Below are 22,860 nucleotides of genomic sequence, written 5' to 3'. Positions count from 1 at the left end.
CATCCAGAACTGCTGGTGTATAGCAAGCCTTAGGCTTTAAATCTTACAGAGCCATACCATCTCCACATGCAGACAGCCTGTTTTGGACTTTTGGTCCTCCTCAGTGCATGGCAGGGATTGATCTGGCTCTATGAGATAGGAGCTTGGACCAGAACAACAGAGTAACCAAGCAGCTCGGGGTGACCCAAAAACCACTAGGAAAGTATAGGTGACTAAAAGAGACTGAAAAGCCCTCCTACTTAACAGCAATGCTTAGTGTGGTTTGCCTTTTTAAAGGGAAGGTCTGAGCAAAATAAAAAAATAAGTTTCACTTACCTGGGGCATCTACCAGCCTCATGCAGCCATCCTGTGCCCTCGTAGTCTCTCAATGCTGCTCCAGTCCCCCGCTGGCAGCTTGCCAACCTCGAAGGGCGGCGGGCTGCATTGTGTAGATTTTTACGCATTCCCGCTAGTGCAGGAAAATTAACGCATACATTTTTACACGTTAGTGATGCAACACGTAAAAATGTACGCATTGAACCAGTAACGCGTAAAAATGTATGCGTTAATGTTCCTGCACTAGCGGGAATGCGTAAAAATGTATGCAATGCAGCCCGCCGACCTGCGAGGTCGGCAAGCTGCCAGCAGGGGACTGGAGCAGCAGTGAGTGACTACGAGAGCACAGGATGGCTGGTAGAAGCCCCAGGTAAGTGAAACTCATTTTTTTATTTTGCTTGGACCTTCCCTTTAAAGCATAAGTTATTTGCAATAATGCAGCTTTAAGTGAATGACTGTGGTTACCCACAATGCACTACTACTGAATACAAATAAGCTCTTTGTCCCTGAAGCTAGGCTTACATCTAGAACTGCTGGTGTATACCAAGCCTATAGCTTTAAATCTTACAGAGCCACACCAACCCCACATGCAGACAGCCTGTTTCAAATATTTGGTCTTCCTAAGTGCATGGCAGGGATTGATATGAATCTATGGAATACTGTAGGTCTTGGACTAGTACAACAGAATACCTAAGAAGCTTTGGGTGACCCAAAACCACTAGGAAAAGATAGGGGACTAAAAAGAGACCAAAAAGCAATGCTTACCGGTAGTATGTTTTGCCTTCCTAAAACAGAAGGTATTTGCTGGCAGCTGAATTACGTCTTTCCCCGAGTCCATGGTGGCCTGGAGGGGGAAAAGTAATTAACACTGCCGGGACTTTTGCAGAAGCAGGGTGAGCCATTCTCTTTTTCTGGCTTCACCCTGCGCCCAAATTTTCAGACGCCATTTTTGCATGTATCCATTCAATCAGTACTGCCTTACATAGCATGAATAAATAAGGCCCAATGCATTATTGCACAGTTTCAACAAAAGAAGTGACTCTGGGAAGGTAAGATTAGTGTTGCTGTGGTCCCCTGACTCCGCTTAAAGAGAGTCTGAAGCGAGAATAGATCTCGCTTCAGACCTCATAGCTAGCAGGGGCATGTGTGCCCCTGCTAAAACGCCGCTATCGCGCGGCTTAACGGGGGTCCCTGTCCCCCCAAATCCCCTCCGTAATGCGGGGGAGCGCTTCCGCATTGGGGCAGGGCTAACCGCCGCAGCCCTGCCCCACGCGCATCTGTCAGACGCGTATCTCCGCCTCTCCCCCGCCCCTCTCAGTCTTCCTTCACTGAGAGGGGCGGGGGAGAGGCGGCGATGCACGTCTGATAGACGCGCTGGGAGGCAGGGCTGCAGCCGTTAGCCCTGCCTCTAGGAAGGAAAATTCTGCGACCAAAATGATGACCAAGGTTTGCGGGGGGTGGGTTGGGGGTGAAGGGACCCCTGTTAAGCCGCAGGATAGCCGGTTTTAGCAGGGGCACACGTGCCCCTGCTATATATGAGAGCTGAAGCGAGATTTAGTCTCGCTTCAGTGTCTCTTTAAATGGTTCTATGTCAGGCAAGAATAAAAGCCCTGTATACCTCAAATTCTATCTGCTAATGATTCATAAGTGTGATATTTATGTCAGAGCCTAAAGTGTAAACTGTGCTGCTGATGCAAATTCTATATCATATTACATTTGTAGCTGGAGAAAGACAAAGTGATACAGAGGAGCGACATCCTGGCTGATAAGGTCACCTTGTACCTGGATCATGTAAGTTGTAGATTTGTGTTGTAGATTCCTTGTACAGTCTCTCTATGTGCTGGTGAGTTGAGGACAGTCCTCTACTTGCTGAACAGTAAGCCTTAAAGGATACCAGAGACCAATGTTCTATGATTAAAATATATCTTGTCCAGGTGGTAGGGTGTCATAGGTCACTTACCGCTCCCTTTGTTTCACCTTATATGGCTCTGTTCCCCCTTTTCAACCCCCCATTGCGGCCCCCGAGCAGCCCTCTTCTACTATGGAAATACTGTGCTGCGCGTGCGCGGTATTTCCTTTCTTCTGCCCTGTGAACGCGCTCCTCCATCTTTCCTTGCCGCGCCTGCTTGCTCCCGTCCTGCAGGCGTCCTGGCGTGTGCGCTCCACAGCCCTCTGCAGTAGGGAAGACGGAGGAGCAGGTTCACAGGGCAGAATAAAGAAAATACTGCACTTACACGGCGCAGTATTTCCATACTGGATGAGCTGGTGGGGGACCGCAACAGGGGGGGGGGGGGGGGGGGTTGAAATGCGGGAATGGAGCCACACAGGTTGAAACTAGTGTTGGGCGAACATCTAGATGTTCGGGTTCGGGCCGAACAGGCCGAACATGGCCGCGATGTTCGGGTGTTCGACCCGAACTCCGAACATAATGGAAGTCAATGGGGACCCGAACTTTTGTGGTTTGTAAAGCCTCCTTACATGCTACATACCCCAAATTTGCAGGGTATGTGCACCTTGGGAGTGGGTACAAGAGGAAAAAAAAATTAGCAAAAAGAGCTTATAGTTTTTGAGAAAATCGATTTTAAAGTTTCAAAGGGAAAACTGTCTTTTAAATGCGGGAAATGTCTGTTTTCTTTGCACAGGTAACATGTTTTTTGTCGGCATGCAGTCATAAATGTAATACATATAAGAGGTTCCAGGAAAAGGGACCGGTAACGCTAACCCAGCAGCAGCACACGTGATGGAACAGGAGGAGGGTGGCGCAGGAGGAGAAGAAGGCCACGCTTTGTGAGACACAACAACCCCGGCCTTGCATGAGGGCAAGAAGCGTGCGGATAGCAGGCTTTGTACCGCCATGCAGTCATAAATGTAATAAAGATAAGTGGTTCAATAAACAGGGACCACGCGGCAACGCTAACCCAGCAGCAGCAGACGTGATGGAACAGGAGCAGGCGCAGGAGGAGAAGGCCACGCTTTGTGAGACACAACAACCCAGGCCTTGCATGAGGGCAAGAAGCGTGCGGATAGCAGGCTTTGTACCGCCATGCAGTCATAAATGTAATAAAGATAAGTGGTTCAATAAACAGGGACCACGCGGCAACGCTAACCCAGCAGCAGCAGACGTGATGGAACAGGAGCAGGCGCAGGAGGAGAAGGCCACGCTTTGTGAGACACAACAACCCAGGCCTTGCATGAGGGCAAGAAGCGTGCGGATAGCAGGCTTTGTACGGCCATGCAGTCATAAATGTAATAAAGATAAGTGGTTCAATAAACAGGGACCACGCGGCAACGCTAACCCAGCAGCAGCAGACGTGATGGAACAGGAGGAGGCGCAGGAGGAGAAGGCCACGCTTTGTGAGACACAACAACCCAGGCCTTGCATGAGGGCAAGAAGCGTGCGGATAGCATGCTTTGTACCGCCATGCAGTCATAAATGTAATAAAGATAAGTGGTTCAATAAACAGGGACCACGCGGCAACGCTAACCCAGCAGCAGCAGACGTGATGGAACAGGAGCAGGCGCAGGAGGAGAAGGCCACGCTTTGTGAGACACAACAACCCAGGCCTTGCATGTGGACAAAAAGCGTGCGGATATAGCAGCAATGCTTTTTGCCGCCATGCAGTCATAAATGTAATACAGATGAGAGGTTCAATAAACAGGGCCCGGAAACGCAACACCATCCCAGATGTTCATTGGTCATGTTACTTGGTTGGGGTCCTGGAGTGTTGCGTAGTCATTTCCAATCCAGGATTGATTCATTTTAATTTGAGTCAGACGGTCTGCATTGTCTGTAGAGAGGCGGATACGCCGATCTGTGACGATGCCTCCGGCAGCACTGAAACAGCGTTCCGACATAACGCTGGCTGCCGGGCAAGCCAGCACCTCTATTGCGTACATTGCCAGTTCGTGCCAGGTGTCTAGCTTCGATACCCAATAGTTGAAGGGTGCAGATGGATGGTTCGACACAGCTACGCCATCTGACATGTAGTCCTTGACCATCTTCTCCAGGCGATCGGTGTTGGAGGTGGATCTGCACGCTTGCTGTTCAGTGGGCTGCGGCTGCATGGGTGTCAGAAAATTTTCCCACTCCAAGGACACTGCCGATACCATTCCCTTTTGGGTACTAGCTGCGGCTTGCGTTGTTTGCTGCCCTCCTGGTCGTCCTGGGTTTGCGGAAGTCAGTCTGTCTGCGTACAACTGGCTAGAGGAGGGGGAGGATGTCAATCTCCTCTCTAAAGTCTCCACAAGGGCCTGCTGGTATTCTTCCATTTTGACCTGTCTGACTCTTTCTTCAAGCAGTTTTGGAACATTGTGTTTGTACCGTGGATCCAGAAGGGTATAAACCCAGTAATTGGTGTTGTCCAGAATGCGCACAATGCGTGGGTCACGTTCAATGCAGTCTAGCATGAATTGAGCCATGTGTGCCAGAGTCCTACCAGAATCCTCATCATCCTCTTGTGAGCGTTGTGATAGTTGTTGTGATGCATCATAGTCGTCACCTTCCTCCTGGTCTGCTTCTGCTGACCATTCGCGTTGAATTGTGGAAGTCCAACGTGCACCGCTCTGGCCCTCGTCAGTGGTGGCATGAAATTCCTGCTCCAACTCCAGCTGTTCCTCCTCCTCTTCTTCGTCATAGCTGCTGGGGCCAGCGTTCCCTGAGGCGGATGGCCTGATGTTGGTACCATCACGCTGATCGTTTTCTCCTTCAGATTCCCCCAGTTGCATCATGACAGCTGTTTCCTTGATTTTTAACATCGACCTCTTCAGTAAACACAGCAGTGGTATGGTAATGCTGACTGAAGAGTTGTCACTGCTCACAAGCAACGTGGATTGCTCAAAATTTTGGAGGACTTGGCAGAGGTCCAACATGTTGGCCCAATCGGATCCACAGAAGCTTGGCAGCTGGCCGGATGCGCCTCGGTACTGCGCCGTCATGTACTGGACCACTGCACTCTTCTGCTCGCAAAAGCGGGCTAGCATGTGCAGCGTAGAATTCCAGCGCGTAGGGACATCACACAGCAAGCGATGGTGGGGGAGATTGAAGCGCTCCTGCATCTTGGCGAGTGCCCCCGAAGCAGTACTGGAATTTCTACAATGTTTGGACACTCGACGCACCTTCAACAGCAGATCGGGCACGCCTGGGTATGTCCTCAGGAACCGCTGAACTACTAGGTTCATCACGTGCGCCAGGCAAGGGATGTGTGTCAGCTTAGCCAACCTTAAAGCGCGAATGAGATTACTCCCATTATCACACACAACCATGCCCGGTTTCAGGTCCAGCGGTGCCAGCCACAAATCCGTCTGTTCCTTTATTCCCCTCCAAATTTCCTCCCCTGTGTGCTGCTTATCCCCAAGGCAGATTAGCTTCAGCAACGCTTGCTGACGCATGCCAACAGCTGTGCTGCACTGCTTCCACGATCCTACTGCTGCTGGGTTAGCGTTTCCGGATGAGGTACAGCTTTGAGATGCGTTGGAGGAGAAGGAGTCAGAGAGGTAGGTGCTGCTGTTATCCAGTGGGAGGGACGGCGGTGCAGCTGTTTGTGGCGTGGGCAACACCCGTGCCGTAGCAGGTGAGGAATCGCTGCCAGGCTCCACAAGGTTCACCCAGTGCGCGGTAAGGGAGATGTATCGACCCTGGCCGAACGCACTCGTCCAGGTGTCAGTGGTGAGGTGAACCTTGCAGGCAACGGCATTCTTCAAGCTTCGGGTTATTTTGCTGACCACGTGCTCATGCAACTCAGGCACTGCAGAGCGTGCAAAGTGGTAGCGGCTGGGAACCACGTAACGTGGGATGGCCACTGACATCATGCCCTTGAAGCTGTTTGTCTCCACCAATCGATATGGCAGCATTTCGCAGGCCAGAAGCTTGGCTATGCTGGCTGTTACTGCCACGGCCCGGGGGTCATTTGCTGGCAATTTCCTCTTGCGCTCAAACATCTCCGACACAGACAACTGAACCGTAGCGCTGCACACGGAAGGGCTGTTGGTTGTTGTGTTTGATGAACACTGGGAGACCTCAAGAGCACTACTCCGGAAAGTGACAGTGTCAGCGTCGTCTGATGTTTGTGAATGTTGTGAACCACGCAATGGCTGGGCTACTGCTGCTGCTGAGGCGGGTCTGGTGAACCCAAGGGAGGCAGTGTTGTTTCTGGTACCCTGTCCTGACGCGTTTGCCCAAAGAGTGGGATGTTTGGATAGCATGTGACGGCTCATGCTGGTGGTGGAGAGGTTGTTAATATTTTTCCCCCTGCTCAGGCGGGTCTTGCACACCTTGCAAATCGCCATGGTAACATCCTCAGTGCAGTCTTCAAAGAAAGCCCAGACTTTGGAGCACCTGCCTCCTTGCTGGCGATTTCTGTTTGCTCCTCTTTTGCCTCTCACTTGAACTTCCACGCTTGTGGTGCCTGAAATTGCGCGCCGCCTACCTTGTGGCACAAGGCGAACTCGTGCAGCAGTGTGTTCTTCAACAGACTCATCTGTGCTGCTGCTACGACGGCGATGTTCTCGTTCACAAACAAAATCTGGGTCTCTGTCCACATTGTCCATACCCTCCTCTTCCATCTCCTCAAACTCGTCATATGTCATTGTGGGCCACCGCCGTGGAGTAGAGCTCCCCACAACAACCTCTGCGCAGCACACTCCAACGTCGTCTTCCAGATCTTGTCGGCCGACCTCCTGCAATTGCAACCCCTCCTGCCCAAATTGCTCTGGGATTTGGGTTTCCGAGTCCTCTTCGGACTCGCCTCGTATTTCAGTGCGCGGTACATTTCCCACAGTTAACGGTTGTGAATCCAGGCACAACATTTCTGGCTGTTCCTCCATTGACCTTTGAAAGGTGGAAGTTTGTTGGGCTGGGAATAGCTCCTGCGAATACCCCATTGTGTCCTGAGGTAATTCATCGGACTGGTTATCTGGCAGTTGTGTGCGTGGTGTCGCTGCCGGTTGTGTCAGCTTTGTGCCCACTGGCTCCTTGTAACTGGCTGAGGACTCGGACCTCGTGCGTGATGTGCTGGTGCTGCTTAACCCACTGCTGGACGCTTGAGAGGTCATCCAAGTAATTATCTGGTCCTGTTCTTTTGGATTTGTGAGGGTTGTTGTCCTGGACAACATGGGTGGTATTGAGTGGGTTTTCTTGGGTGCTCCCCTGTGGCCTGTACGTGAACCGTCAGGGGAAACACCTCTTCCCTTGCCCCTCCCTCTTTCACCGGATTTCTTCCTCATTTCACTTATCCTTACAGTACACGCTGACTGGCAGCAGTACAGTGGCAGTACAGAAATGCTATACAGTACCACTATTCCCAGCAGCGACACAGAGCACAATGCTATACAGTGACGGGTGAGCGGTGTACCACTATTCCCAGCAGACACAGAACAGTGAACAGAATGCTATATAGTGTGGCTGAGCGAGCGGTGTACCACTATTCCCAGCAGACACAGAACAGTGAACAGAATGCTATATAGTGTGGCTGAACGAGCGGTGTACTACTGTTCCCAGCAGACACAGAACAGTACACAGAATGCTATATAGTGTGGCTGAACGAGCGGTGTACTACTGTTCCCAGCAGACACAGAACAGTACACAGAATGCTATATAGTGTGGCTGAACGAGCGGTGTACTACTGTTCCCAGCAGACACAGAACAGTGAACAGAATGCTATATAGTGTGGCTGAGCGAGCGGTGTACCACTATTCCCAGCAGACACAGAACAGTGAACAGAATGCTATATAGTGTGGCTGAGCGAGCGGTGTACCACTATTCCCAGCAGACACAGAACAGTAAACAGAATGCTATATAGTGTGGCTGAGCGAGCGGTGTACCACTATTCCCAGCAGACACAGAACAGTGAACAGAATGCTATATAGTGTGGCTGAGCGAGCGGTGTACCACTATTCCCAGCAGACACAGAACAGTGAACAGAATGCTATATAGTGTGGCTGAGCGAGCGGTGTACCACTATTCCCAGCAGACACAGAACAGTGAACAGAATGCTATATAGTGTGGCTGAGCGAGCGGTGTACCACTATTCCCAGCAGACACAGAACAGTGAACAGAATGCTATATAGTGTGGCTGAGCGAGCGGTGTACTACTGTTCCCAGCAGACACAGAACAGTACACAGAATGCTATATAGTGTGGCTGAACGAGCGGTGTACTACTGTTCCCAGCAGACACAGAACAGTACACAGAATGCTATATAGTGTGGCTGAACGAGCGGTGTACCACTATTCCAAGCAGACACAGAACAGTGAACAGAATGCTATATAGTGTGGCTGAGCGAGCGGTGTACCACTATTCCCAGCAGACACAGAGTGGCAGTAAACAGAATGCTATATAGTGTGGCTGAGCGAGGTACACAGAGTGGCAGTAAACAGAATGCTATATAGTGTGGCTGTGCAAGCGGTGTACTACTATTCCCAGCAGACACAGAGTGGCAGTAAACAGAATGCTATATAGTGTGGCTGAGCGAGGTACACAGAGTGGCAGTAAACAGAATGCTGAGCGAGCGGTGTACTACTATTCCCAGCAGCGACACACAATGACTGGGGGGGACCCTGGCTAGCGTGGCTGGAGCGCGAACTACCCTGCCTGCCTACCCAAAGCTAAACCCACAGACAAATGGCGGAGATATGACGTGGTTCGGGTATTTATTTACCCGAACCACGTGACAGTTCGGCCAATCAGAGCGCGTTCGGGTCCGAACCACGTGACCCGTTCGGCCAATCACAGCGCTAGCCGAACGTTCGGGGAACGTTCGGCCATGCGCTCTTAGTTCGGCCATATGGCCGAACGGTTTGGCCGAGCACCGTCAGGTGTTCGGCCGAACTCGAACATCACCCGAACAGGGTGATGTTCTGCAGAACCCGAACAGTGGCGAACACTGTTCGCCCAACACTAGTTGAAACTAAGGGATTGGGAAATTACCCATGATGCCCTCCCACCTTCAGTCCTTCACATGTATTTTAGTCTTAGAATCAGGTTCAGCGCTACCATAGAGGCAAAGGGGGCAATCAGAGCATGTAGGGGCCCCTAAGGTGTCCCCCCATCTTCTCTGTTGCTCCCCGGAGCCGCTACAGAGTCTTTGGCAGAGCAGCATCTCACCTGTACTGGTGGGCAGGTACAATACACTGCCAAAGACTCTGCAGGGGCAACAGGGTGCTCAGATAAGTTGGGAGGCTCAGCAGCCAGCTCAGGGGCCCAGGAGGGAAATATGACTGGAACAAAGGGCCCCTAATACTGCCTTTTGGGGGCCCCTGGGCTAATTTTGCCCTGGGGCCCCACTGTTGCTAGAACCGGCCCTGCTTAGAATGTTGGGCTCTGGTATCTTTTAAATCTTACCTGTACATGTTTCTGTCTGCTTATGCCTTGACAAAGGGGAAACCCAAGGCCCCGAAACAATTGTCGGCTTTGATGGCTAGATGTTAATATGAGTGTGCTGGAACAATGAAAAAGTAACATGCTCATCCCTGATTTGTCCCTCTCCTGTCCTCCTTGGTCAGCATGCTCAGGTTAAAGTGTTGAGAAGAACCGTAATGTAGAGGAATGTAGATCCAGCACTGCAGGCAATGTGTCTTTAACCCATTCGCGTTCCGTCGTTTTCACTTGAGAAATGTTCACCTCCCATTCATTAGCCTATAACTTTATCACTACTTATCACAATGAACTGATCTATATCTTGTTTTTTTATTTTATTTAAAAATAAATAGAATATATATTTATGAAAAAAAAAAAATTCCTGGGAGCGATCATAGCCCACCAACAAGAAGCTCTGTTTGTGGGCAGAAAAGGGGGGCGGGGGAATCACTTGTGTGCTGAGATGTACGGCCCTGCAGCGAGGCCTCAAAGCTGCAGTGGCCTATTTTGTAAAAAATGGCCTGGCCACTAGGGGGGTTTAAGCCCCTTAAGTGGTTAATAAGAGTCATACAAAATGACATGGGGCAGGATGCAGATACAGTGAACAAGATTCCTGCTGTTACTCTAACATTTGTGGCAAACTGTGCTCAGGAGGGGAGGGTGATGCAGTGGGTGCTGGCCTGGGAACTGACTGTAGGCCTGTTGACAGTTTCACATTAAATGTGCTTCTTCTGAGGCCAATATCAGTGCAGTACAATATGAATACACTGCGTGCAAAACGGCTGTCAGGCCTATGTTCAGTGCCCAGCACCCACAGCATGTTCCTCTTTGTACCATTATTATTATTATTATTTGGGTTATCTCTTTCTTCACTGTATGATCATCTTTTTCTTTTTAGATGGACCACAGTCCTGTAAGTATCTCATTCATGGTGGAACAGGATGCTGAAGTGAAGGACCTGAAAGCAGCTACCGTAGCAATTTATGACTACTATGAGACAGGTAAGTCCATCACTTGCCATTTACTGGAATCAGTGTTGCCATACATACTCATAAAATACAGTGTTGTAACCCAATGTATACATGTTGCTGAACCTCTGTTCCTGTGTCTCTTTTGTCCCCCTTTGTGTCACCTCATGTCGCTCTGTGTTTTTCTGTCTGTCTGTGTCACCTCTCTTCCCCTGTGCATATTTTGTCCCCCTCTGTGTCACCTTTGTTCCCCCTGTGTAACTCATTGTCCCCCTCTCTGTCAACTCGTGTCTCCCTGGCTCATCTCTGTTCCTCAATGTCACCGACTCTTGTCCCCCACTGTGTACCTCCTGTGTCACATCTTGTGCCCTCCGGCTTCCCCGTGTCAGCTCTTGCTTCTCTCATGCCCCCTTCCTTCCCCGTCACCTGCTGTGCCCCCGACTTCCCCTCTTGTCACATCTTGTGCACCTCTTGTCCCCTCTTGTCACTCCTTGTCCCCCCAGGCTTCTCCATTTCACCTCTTGTCTCCCCGGCTCCCCCGTGTCATCTCTTGTCCCCCAGCCTCTCCCTTGTGCCATCAGTATGTCCCCCCAGCTCCCGGTGTCATCTCTTGTCCCCACCACAGCTTCCCTTTGTTACCTTGTCCCCCCCCCCCCCCATCTTCCTCCATCATCTCATGTCCCCTCTGCTTCCCCCGTGTCATCTCTTGTCTCCCCCTCCAGGCTCGGGCCATATCACATTTTAGGCGCCCGGCTTCCCCCACCCTTGTGCGCCTTGTCCACGACTACTCCCTCATTATTCTCCATGATCCCCTTCACCACCATAACTCACATGGTCCTATGGACCTAAACCCTATACGAAACTCTTCTCCAAAAGTAACACCTTTAGAACTCTTGCTGTGCCAAAAATCCAGCGTTGAAATTCCCCCTCTCTAAATCTATTTTGCAATCCAGCCTTGTGCTCATGCCTATAGTATATTGATAAATCAGTGTTCTCATTACAAAGTTATGCATACATTTATGACTGAATAACCCCCCATGAAACTGAAAATACTGTTGTATCTTGTAGATGATCGTGCTGTTGCAGAATATCATCATCCTTGCAGTACTGGTAAGATTACTTTCTTCTCAAAACTCATTTCTGAATATTTGGGGTGAAGAATACCATTTTCAATGAATACCCCTTAAACTTTTTCAAACCATAGGCGGTGCATCAAATTGCCGCACTGCTACCGCAGCCTAATTAAACCCTATGGGGAAGTCCATACTCCCCAATTTGCGGTACGCTGCACCAGAAGTCCCTAAACTAACGCTGGCACAGTACTACGTTACCATGCAGGATCTGCTGCAAACTGCATCGTGTTAATCTATGGCAACGTGTTTTTTGTTTTTTTTTCAAGTTGACGATGCGGGAGCGTTTTTTACAATACTTTTATGTGCACTGCCCCATACTCCGAAGCAGGAAGTGACCACAAGCGTGCATCACTTCCTGCTTGGCTGGCGGCCAGACTAACTACGTGTTGTTCCCTGAAGGCCTGTTTCTGGTGATGCAGTGTGGTGGAAGGGCCTCTTAAAATGGGCATGAGGTGTTGTCAATCATAAAATACCAGTAATTTTACCAATATTCTACTGTCCACGATCCCAATAGTAAAATATCAGTTATTATACTGATACTCTACTACCCCCACCGAAGCCTAATTCTCACATTAACCCTCTCGTTTCTATGCCTAACACTAGCCTCCGCCCACCTTCTCCTAACACTTAAATTCCCCCTATATATACCTTACTCAAACCTCCTTACCTACATAAAACTCAATAACCAGGCACCTAAATTCCCTTCACCTAGCGCTTGCCTATACTGTAGCCGAGCACCTGAAGCCCAAGTATAACAACCCTGTGCCTATACGGTAACCCTGCTCCTAAATTACACCCTGGCATTTGGTTATATTATACCCCGCTCCACCAGTAGCCAGAGTTTGCCTTTACTATAGGCAACTAGGATGCCCAAATTACACACTGGACACAGATATTGCTTCTAATTGCATAGCAAGCTATAGCCATGCCTAAATTACCAGGTGTGCCTCGCACTCATTTTGACTGCTTTGATGAAGAACATGTGAATTTTTGCTTCTGTAAATTAGATATACACCATGCCTATTGGTCGTCCTCTTTATGAAAGCATCAAATATGGCTTAAAACGCTCCATAATATCTCACAGAAGAATACAAATTTATATCAAATATACTCTTTAGATGATCCAACACACCAATATAAACTTACCTGATCAAGTAAATCATTAATTTGAGTAGAAATTAGATTAGCTTTATCAATCAACTTTCTACACATTCATGTTAACTCACAACTCTACTTTAGTTTTAAATTGTAACAATACGTAAAAATAAAACACAGAATGAAAAAAAGTAAAAAAAAAAAAACAGGACAGCCAGGCAACTGGTATTGCTTAAAATGTAATAAATATGGCAGCCTCCATATACCTCTCACTTTAGTTGACCTTTAACCACTTAAGGACCAGGCCTGATTTGCCTGATCTGTGCAGCGTAGGCTCTCCAGCCCACAGTACAGATCAGGTTTGCAGCATGGCGATCAGACTTCCCACCCCCCCTTTTTTTCCCCACTAGTAGGATGTCCTGCTGGGGGGGTCTGATCGCCGCCGGCTGCCTGTGATTTGCGGGGGGCTCCTCAAAGCCCCCTCCGCAGCGATTTCCGCCCTCTCTGCCCATACCTGCTTCTCCCGCAGGCTATGGGCTGCACAGGACGGATAACCGTCCTGCGCCGGATAGGCTTCAGCCTATCAGGCGGCAGCGATCCCGGGCCAATCAGAGGCCGGGGATCGCCGATCTCCTTTACGGCGTTGCTGCGCAGCAGCCCCGTATGATGTAAACAGCGGGGATTTCTTCCCCGCGTGTTTACATTACGCGTGCGAGCCACGATCGGCGGCTTGCAGTCTGTTCACGGAGACACCCTCCGTGAACTGACATGGAATGTAATACCACTTACGACCTGCCGACGCCTATCGGCGTTAGGGGGTCGTTAAGTGCTTAAAGTGTACCCGAGCTGAAGCTCAGGTACAAAATGAGATGCTTACCTATAGAGAGGGAATCCTCTGGATCCTATGGAGACTTTCCTCTCTATTCTAATGTCTCCTTCGCAAAACGTGACCCCCCTTAAGAATGCATTGTTGCTTATCACATCGAGGCCGCGCAGCTCTTCTCACTCTCCCGTGACCTCGCAAGCCCGCCTGCACGTGCACAGTAAGCCGGAGCTGAGGGCTCCATGCTATTGCGCAATGCGCGGCAGTGCTCCTGTGTCTGCGATCTGAAGGGCAGCAGCGCTCAGCGACGGCGGACATCTGAGTAGAGAGGGAAGCCTAAATAGGATCCTGAGGCTTCCCTCTCCTAAGAGATCTGATTTTGATCCTGGAGCTTCAGCTTGGAATTGCATTAAGTTAACAATGTCTATTTTCTGCAGTAAATATTGAAATTACCTTGCAGAGCAGATCATAGTATGACTAGCTCCTCATCGTAAATGATTTATTTGCCATCAGACAGTCACGGTGGTCTCACACAGCTATAAACACATTTGGCTACTAAGCATTCCAAAGATCTATTTGTAATTGTAGGTGGGCTTTAAAATAGAAGCAGAAGGCATTACAACAGTACTTCAAACTCGAAGTCCTCATTAGGGCACAGTTGGACATTGTCATTTTCTTACTTTGTTTTTGGTTTTGCTTTGATTTCCAGATGACAACTCTGGTAATACAAGATAAGAAAATAGTCGCACTTGATAGAAACCTGAGATTGAAACGACCATCTGGATACAAATAAGATCTTAACATTTCCTTGTCATTTTTTGACTGATTCTCTGAAGTTTGGGCTCCATTGATAACAGATTCTCCAAGAAGGTCTCATTGTTTCACTGCAATCTTTTGTAGACCGGCCGTCGACTGCATTTCATATCGGATGTGTATTAATCTTATTTCTGTGGTTTCTACTGCAAAGATAAAAGTCAAATAAAAGACAAAATACATGTTCACATTGCATTATTTACAGTTGAGCTATGTATATAAACTCGATACTAAAATAAACTGGGCACTTGATTAACTTTAAGAATTCCTCTATAGTAAGTTTCACCCACCACTGAGGTTTGTATAAAGAACAAATGGATACAGTCCAAAGGAGAAGTCAAACAGTACTGACACTAGATACTGTTGGGCAGCGACTATAAATCTGCACCAGATTTGTAACCACATAAGCGTGCACTTTAGAAAAGCAGAACTTATGTCACAATAGCGAAAAGGAAGAGGAGGCACTGCTCATGCTGTGGTTAGCTTTAATCAATGGTTATTTGAACACGTACATAGTTGGGGGGGGGGGTAACAGCCTGACATCCGTTTCACGTAAACAATGCTTCTTCAGATGCTAATAGTACACTGTGTACTATAAGCCTCTGAAGAAGCGTTATGGAAGAAGTGATATATGTCTGAATAACCATTGATTAAAGGTAACCGCAGCATGAGCAGTGCCTCCTCTTCCTTCTTGCTATTGTGGTAGAAAGAACAAATGGGTTACACTGTTCAATATATTTGGTGAAGTACACCAACAGCAGACACAGAGGTCCATATGCAATTCACTTTTTTTTTCTCCTGGGAGATCATTTTCATCTTCTCTTTAAAATAACTTTTCAGCATTTTACAATTGAAAAAGTACACAAAAGATGGTGAAAAGGTACTATAACAATTATTTGGAGTATTTTCTTGCTTGCTGGTGGTTTTAAAAGGCATTTTATGACATAGTCTGAAAGTATCACCTAAGAAAACTCAGGAGAAAAAGTAAATTGAATAAGGTTCTCTAGCCCATATGCAATTCACTTTTTCTCCTAAGTTTTCTCCTAGGAGATACTGTGTCACCTTTGGTTTGAAATGACTTTCAACACTCAGCAGTTTAAAAAAAAAAAAAGTACCAAAAAGTTAGTAAAAAACAACAGTACTTTCAAAATGATTCTGAGCATTTTTTTGCTGGTGGCCTAAGGGGCACTTTTTCTCCTAAGTTTTAACTTAGGAGATCATTTCTCATCTTCCGTATAACCACTTCAGCCTACATCCCTTTTTACCCTTAGAGGGGGACTTCAGCCTAAACAAACATACTGTCATCAAGTTACATTAGTTATGTTAATTAGAATAGATAGGTAATATAATCTCTTACCCACGCTGTTTTAAAAAAACAGGCAAATGTTTGTGATTCATGGGGGCTGCCATCTTTTTAGTTGAAAGGAGGTGACAGGGAGCATGAGACACAGTTCCAACTGTCCTGTGTCCTGATCACCCCTCCCAGCTGCGCAAGCTAGGCTTCAAATGTCAAATTCAAAATGTAAAAAAAAAAAAAAAAAAAAAATTGCACCAAAACAGCAGAACGAGAACAACAAAATCAGAAATCCCATCATGCTTTGCACAGCATCAGGGGAAAAATGCCCAGGCAGTTTTCTTCTGTGCAGCTAAAAATGAGGCTTGTATAAGAGAAACAAAGTTCTGATGCTGTGAAACTATTAAAGAAACACCAGGCCTTTTCAGTGCTGCTTAGTCGATTTTTAGTCCGGAGGTTCACTTTAAAGAGATAAAGAGAATCTCTAACTTTAAACAGTGCCCCTGGGGGTACTTACCTCAGGAGGGGGAAGCCTCTGGATCCTAACGAGGCTTCCCCAGTCCTGCTTTTTTTTGTGTCCAGTCAGTTGCCGTTATGTACTGAAATAACAGTAATATACCATCATGACATACATATTAAGAGAAAATTGAGTCTCTTTTAATTTTTTTTTATTAAAAATGTGTGGGGTGTGCAATTTAACCTTTTGTCACTAGATGGTGCTAGAAAAACTACCATTGTTTACCAGGAAGTGTTTATTTTTTAACTTTACTTTTGTTCCGTCATTATGAATGGACATGGCCCCTAATCGGGGTCATGTACATTCACTCCAGGCATTGTGATTGAGTAGGGGAAAAGCGGAGGTGGGAGCGAGCGGCACATTTAAGATGTTCTGGAGCTGTTAAGAGGTTTCAACAGGACGTCTTAATGCGGTGGCTCATCTGCAAGTGATTAAACGAGATTTGGATGTTTTTCTTGCATTGAAGGACATCCGCGGCTATAATTACTACCTATTTCCCAGCAGAATTGATACAAAGATTATTATTAATATTATTATTGATTTATAAAGCGCCAACATATTCCGTGGCGCTGTACAAAGTAAGAAATAAACATGGGATACATAATAATACAGACAATGGTGTACACCAATATACAAGATACATAATTAGTGACAAAATACAAAGAATGATACAAAATACAAATTATAGAATTGGTAATGACAGTGATAAAATAACATGATGAATAAAATGTATAATGGTTACCAAGACACAAAAGGGAGAGAGAGCCCTGCCCTTGCGAGCTTACAATCTAAAGGGAATGGGGGGGGGGGGGGGGGGCAGGAGGAGGGGTAGTATGCAGCAAATATATAGAGGCTTTGTGTTTTAGGATACCTAGTAGGAGTGCAATTTGGTCTTAGTACAAAGGGAAGTGGCCTAAGGTAGAGCATATGCTTGTCGGAACAAGTGTGTTTTTAGAGAGCGTTTAAAGGTAACAAAGGTTGGCGAGTGACGAATGTGTTGTGGGAGGGCATTCCAGAGGAGGGGTGAAGCGCGTGCGAAGTCTTGTAAACGTGAATGTGAGGAGGTGATTCTAGAGGACAACAGAAGATCATGTGCCGATCTGAGATTGCGATTGGGTTTGTATCTGGAAATTAGTGAGGATATGTACCGGGGAGAGAGATTGTGGAGAGCTTTGTAGGTTAGGGTTAGGAGTTTGAACTGAATCCTCTGGTTAATTTGCAGCCAGTGAAGAGCTTGACAAAGAGGGTTGGCAGAGGAAGACCGAGAAGAAAGATGAATGAGATGAGCAGCTGAGTTCAGTACTGACTGGAGCGGGGCCAGTTTGTTAGACGGTAGTCCACAAAGTAGTACGTTGCAGTAGTCCAGACGAGAAATTATGAGAGCATGTATTAACATTTTAGTTGTGTCTTGAGTGAGAAAGGGACAGCTGCGAGATATATTTTTGAGTTGGAGATGGCAGGAGCTGGTTATGGAGTGAACATGAGGAATAAAAGAGAGATGAGTCGAATATCACCCCCAAGCACCGAGCTTTGGGAACTGAAGTTATGGGAGTGTTAACACTTATTGTTACTTCAGGCAGGGAGGTGGACAGAGACGATGGAAAAATGATTAGTTCCATTTTACTCATATTAAGTTTTAGGAAGCGAGAGGACATGAAGACACGTTTAAGGAGGGAGTTAAGGTCTGGGGCAGAGAGGTACAGATTTAATCTTGCTGCCACCTGCAGTTGTGAAGGATTTTTTCCCTCTTAAAGGGCACAAGCCTTGTAAGGGGTTTCTTTGCCTTCCCCTGGATCAACTGGTATATGTTATAGTGCAGGAGAAAAAGTACCAAATGCTTACTTATCTATTTTATTCTAGTTGGACTCAATGGACAAATGTCTTTTTTCAACCAAACTACTGTATATAACTATGGTGACCTTAACCAACATACCAATTAAGAGCTAATACAGCAGTTGAAGGTGGATCCCTGGCAGTGTTCCTTGTAAATTTTCCCCAAAGTCCTTTTCGCATCGAAAATGCTATTTTCAATTTCGAAAAAAAGTATTTTCAACTTGACAAAGAACGGTGTATCCATTTGAAACGGCGTCCGTTGTGTGGGCAGATCTGGCTGCAATGAAGGCATAGCCTATTTCTGGATGATATCTCTGACTACTTCTATGCAGCTAAGAGCTTTAAATACCATGGAGCTATAATTACATCCTTGAGGCTATTGGATGTTTTTAGCTATGCTTTGTTCATGGATGTTCGAGTGAATAAAATCCTGCTTTTTAAGACAAGGCCAGTGCTGGTCATCTACAAAGATCAGATGCCCCAGAGCAACAGAAAGGACACTGCAGGTGCAGACCAGGGAAGGTGGCAACAGTACCTGTTCCTGTAGTGGTCCCACCTTAGATGAGGGTGTAAGTTATCTTGATGTAATCCCGATATCCATAAGAGTGCCTGCCGCTATGCCAATAGCGCAGCACCGCTCTGCGAACATCAGAGGGGACCCAGCTGGACGGACTCCTCGGTCGATAGTGGTGTGCAACACTGCCACCCGATGGCTGTAGGAGAAATAGAAGGGAATAAGGCACACTGCGGAGAAGAATTGGCCACACACAGGGGTTCCACTTACTGAAAAATTTCTTGTTTAATCACACATAGTAAAATCATATAGCCTCCACTTCCCGACTCGAGTTTTGGTTCTTGCCTTTGTCAGGGGGTGGGGCTAAACAAAGGCTACTTTTATAGACAATCCTCCTCCCTTTACTGCCAGTGAGGCATTTCAATGCAAAGTTATACAATAGCATAAAACGATGTCAAAGCGATAAAACATAGATAAAAGATACAATTAACACCAGAAAGGTTAAAATGGAGATAATAATCACAAAAAATACACAGGCTGATTAGTTCATTCATCTCTTATGAAACAATTCAGGTCTATATTGGCATTAAGACCATTAGGGGAAAGGCTATGAAGTTGGAAGATCCAGCGTGTTTCAAGCTGGGAGAGCGCTTTGATCACGCTGCCACCCCTCCAGTGGGGCCTAATCATGTCTATTCCATAACACCTAACACCAGTGGGGTCCCTATTATGAAATTTAGAGAAGTGCTCTGGGACACTATGTGCTTTCTTATCAGGATGTCCAATATTATAGATGTGTTCCGAGCACCTTTTTTTCACCCACCCGTCTGCCTGTGCGGCCCACATACTGCAAGCCGCACGGGCATTCCAGGACATAAACAACATGAATGGCGTTACACGTAATAAACTGTTCTATCTAAAATCTTTTGCCATTCAAAGTGGAAGTAAATGTAGTCACTCTGCGTCCTCCGTTTTCTGCAAGTAAAGAAACTTTTAAATTAGGGGACATGGAGGGGTCTTATTTCTTTAATGCAGTTTTTTTACGATTCTGTCACCCAGGTTTTGAGGCCTCCTATAGCTGATCTTTGGTTTGTCCGGCAGAGTAGGGCCCACAATCGGGTCTTCCTTCAAAATTCCCCAGCTGTCAGTTAACATCTTTATCTTTTTATGGTCACGGGAGTAGGTGGTAATAAAAGAAAATTCCGATTTGTCTGTTTGCAATTGGAGTCTCGGTGGTCTCTTGCTCAATCTAATTTCTCTACCCTCCTTTAAGACGTTCAGTCTCTCCTCATAAATCTGTTCTTTATTGTACCCCTTTTCGATAAAACGATTTTGTAAAATCTCTGATTGGACCCAATAGTCTGACTACTTCGTGCAATTTCTGCGCACTCCGCAGAATTGGCCTCTAAGAACATTTTGTAACCAAGGTGTATGGTGACAGCTTAGTTGAGTCAATATAGGAGTTTCTGTCACTGTCCTTAGGGAAGTATTTTGTTTTGAATTGGTTGTCCTTAGCAAAAATGTTTAGATCCAAAAAATTCCCATTAGTTTTACTGTGGGTAACCAAAAATTCGAAATTCCACTCATTATCATTTTATAGCACTAATAAACGAGGATAGGGAGGTCTCATCTCCTTTCCAGATAAACAAGCAGTCATCTATGAAGCGTCTCCAAAATATTAAGGGGCCATTTTTAAAGGTGTCTAAGGATAAGCGTTCCCACTCTGCACTGTATAGATTCGCTATACTGGGAGCATGCTTAGCTCCCATCGCAACTCCTCTTCGTTGCAGATAAAAAGAGCCATCAAACCAAAAATAGTTGCAAGAGGTGGAGAAATCAAAAAGTTTGCAAATAAAGTCCACCTGTTCCCTAGGTATGTTGTCACTGTTTTGTAAGTAGGAAGAGACAACATCAGCTGCTTTAAGAATAGGGATACAGGTGTACAGTGCTTTAACATCTGCTGTGCACAGATACACCTCATCCCAATCTATGGAAAGGGCATTTATATCTTGTAAATTCAATAGAACGTCCAGAGTGTCCTTTATATAAGAGGGAGTGTTTCTCACTAATGGTTGTAAAAAAATTTCAATGTATTCTCCCACCCGGTAGGTCACTGAATTAATCCCTCTAATTTTTTTACAACCATTAGTTTCCTGTTTTTGTCACAATATTTGTGCTGCTTGGAACTCTGTTGTACATTTTGTTAGTGTATCTATGTTCCCCTTGTCTTATTGTGCTTTGTAAAGAGCTGCGGAATATGTTGGCGCTATATAAATAAATAAAAAAATAATAATAATAATAACACTCCCTCCTATATAAAGGACATCCCAGCAGCTGATCTTCCTACTTACAAAACAGTGACAACATACCTAGGAAACAGCTGGACTTTATTTGCAAACTTTTTGATTTCTCCACCTCTTGCAGATAAAAAGAGCCATCAAACCCAAAAAAATATTAACCCTTGCCCGGCGTCTGACAGCTGGCGTGGCAGAACTGTCAGCTCACCAGCTGTTACCATACGAGCTGGTGGACTCTGAGGCCTTCCGTAAATTTGTGGCCATTGGGACACCGCAGTGGAAGATGTCAGGCCGCAATTATTTCTCAAAAAAGGCGATACTCAAACTGCACCGTGAAGTGGAGAGGCAAGTGGTGTCATCTCTGGCACACAGCGTTGGGTCAAGGGTCCACCTGACCACGGATGCCTGGTCTGCCAAGCACGGTCAGGGCCGCTACATTACTTACACAGCCCATTGGGTAAACCTGGTGACCGATGGCAAGCAGGGAGTACTTGGCTGTGCAGCAGACCAACTTGTGACACCTCCACAGCTTGCAGGCAGGTCTCCTGCCACCTCCTCTCCACCTGCTACATCCTCTTCACTGTCGTCATCCTCCTCCTCCTTGGCTGGTGCCGCGATCTCCTCTCCAGCTACACAGCCCCATCTCCCCAGAGCCTATGCTGCATGCCAGGTACAACGGTGTCATGCCATCTTGGACATGTCTTGCCTCAAAGTGGAGAGTCACACTGGACCAGCTCTCCTGGCTGCGCTTAACAAACAGGTGGATCAGTGGCACCAGCTGGAGATCGGCAACGTGGTGTGTGAAAATGACAGCAATCTCCTTTCCGCTTTGAATTTGGGAAAGCTGACACATGTACCCTGCATGGCACATGTGCTGAATCTAGTCATTCAAAGATTTGTGTCAAAGTACCCAGGCTTATAGGACGTCCTGAAGCAGGCCAGGAAGTTGTGTGGGCATTTCAGGCGGTCTTACACGGCCATGGCACGCTTTGCGGACATTCAGCGGAGAAACAACTTGCTGGTGAGATGCTTGATATGTGATGGCCCGACTTGCTGGAATTCGACCCTGGTCATGTTCTCTCACCTGCTAGAACAGGAGAAAGCCGTCACCCAGTACTTGTACAATTACAGTAAAAAGGACACAATCTGGGGAGATGGGGATGTTGTGGCCCAACAACTGGAGACTGATGCGAAATGCATGCAGGCTCATGCAGCCGTTTGAGGAGGTGACCAACCTGGTGAGTCGCAGTGAAGGCACCATCAGCGACTTGATCTCCTACACTTACTTCCTGGAGCGTGCCGTGTGTAGAGTGGTGGATCAAGCTGTGGAGGAGCGTGAAGAGGAACAGTTATGGCAGGAACAGTTGTGGAAGCAATTTTCATCAGAACCAGATGTTTCCTCAACACCTGCGGCAGCACAGAGGGGTGAGGAGGAGTCAGACTCGGATGATGAGGAAGGTGTTTCTTTGGAGGAGGAGGAGGTGGCAGAAGAACAACCGCAGCAGGCGTCGCTGGGGGCTTATGCTGCTTAACGTTCCTGTGGTATTGTTCGTGGATTGGGGAGGAGGAGGACTTACCTGACATCAATGAGGAAGAGCAAGAGGAGATGGATAGTGCGTCTGGTTCCAACTTTGTGCAGATGGCGTCTTTCATGCTGTCCAGCGTGTTGAGGGACCCCTGTATAAAGGGGAATGGCCTGTACTGGGTGGCCACGCTACTAGACCCTCGGTATAGGCACAAAGTGGTGGACATGTTACCAACTCACCTAAAGGCAGAAAGGATGCTGCACATGCAGAACAAGCTGGCAAGTATGCTTCACAATGCGTATAAGGGTGATGTCACAGCACAACGCAGCTGACTACCTGGCCTTAAGTGTGGATGTAGACACTGAGAGCAGCGATGAACCC

General features: G+C 47.1%; 1 protein-coding gene across 2 annotated transcripts in view; it reads left to right on the top strand.

Moving 5' to 3' along the window:
• Positions 1-14,676, top strand: part of LOC137535654 (alpha-2-macroglobulin-like) — a 143,764-nt gene extending 129,088 nt beyond the window's left edge. For both annotated transcript variants that reach the window (XM_068257514.1, XM_068257513.1), the window contains exons 33-36: positions 2,038-2,106; positions 10,565-10,667; positions 11,703-11,744; positions 14,395-14,676. In XM_068257514.1, the coding sequence (XP_068113615.1) occupies positions 2,038-2,106; positions 10,565-10,667; positions 11,703-11,744; positions 14,395-14,420 (240 nt within the window). In that variant the 3' untranslated portion in view covers positions 14,421-14,676. The remainder of the gene's footprint in view (positions 1-2,037; positions 2,107-10,564; positions 10,668-11,702; positions 11,745-14,394) is intronic.
• The last annotated feature ends 8,184 nt before the right edge of the window (positions 14,677-22,860 follow it).

The sequence above is a fragment of the Hyperolius riggenbachi genome, chromosome 10, assembly GCF_040937935.1.
Source record: "Hyperolius riggenbachi isolate aHypRig1 chromosome 10, aHypRig1.pri, whole genome shotgun sequence".
Classification (NCBI taxonomy): domain Eukaryota; kingdom Metazoa; phylum Chordata; class Amphibia; order Anura; family Hyperoliidae; genus Hyperolius; species Hyperolius riggenbachi.
Note: the sequence above shows the minus strand (reverse complement) of the source record. Positions and strands in the feature narration are given on the sequence as shown.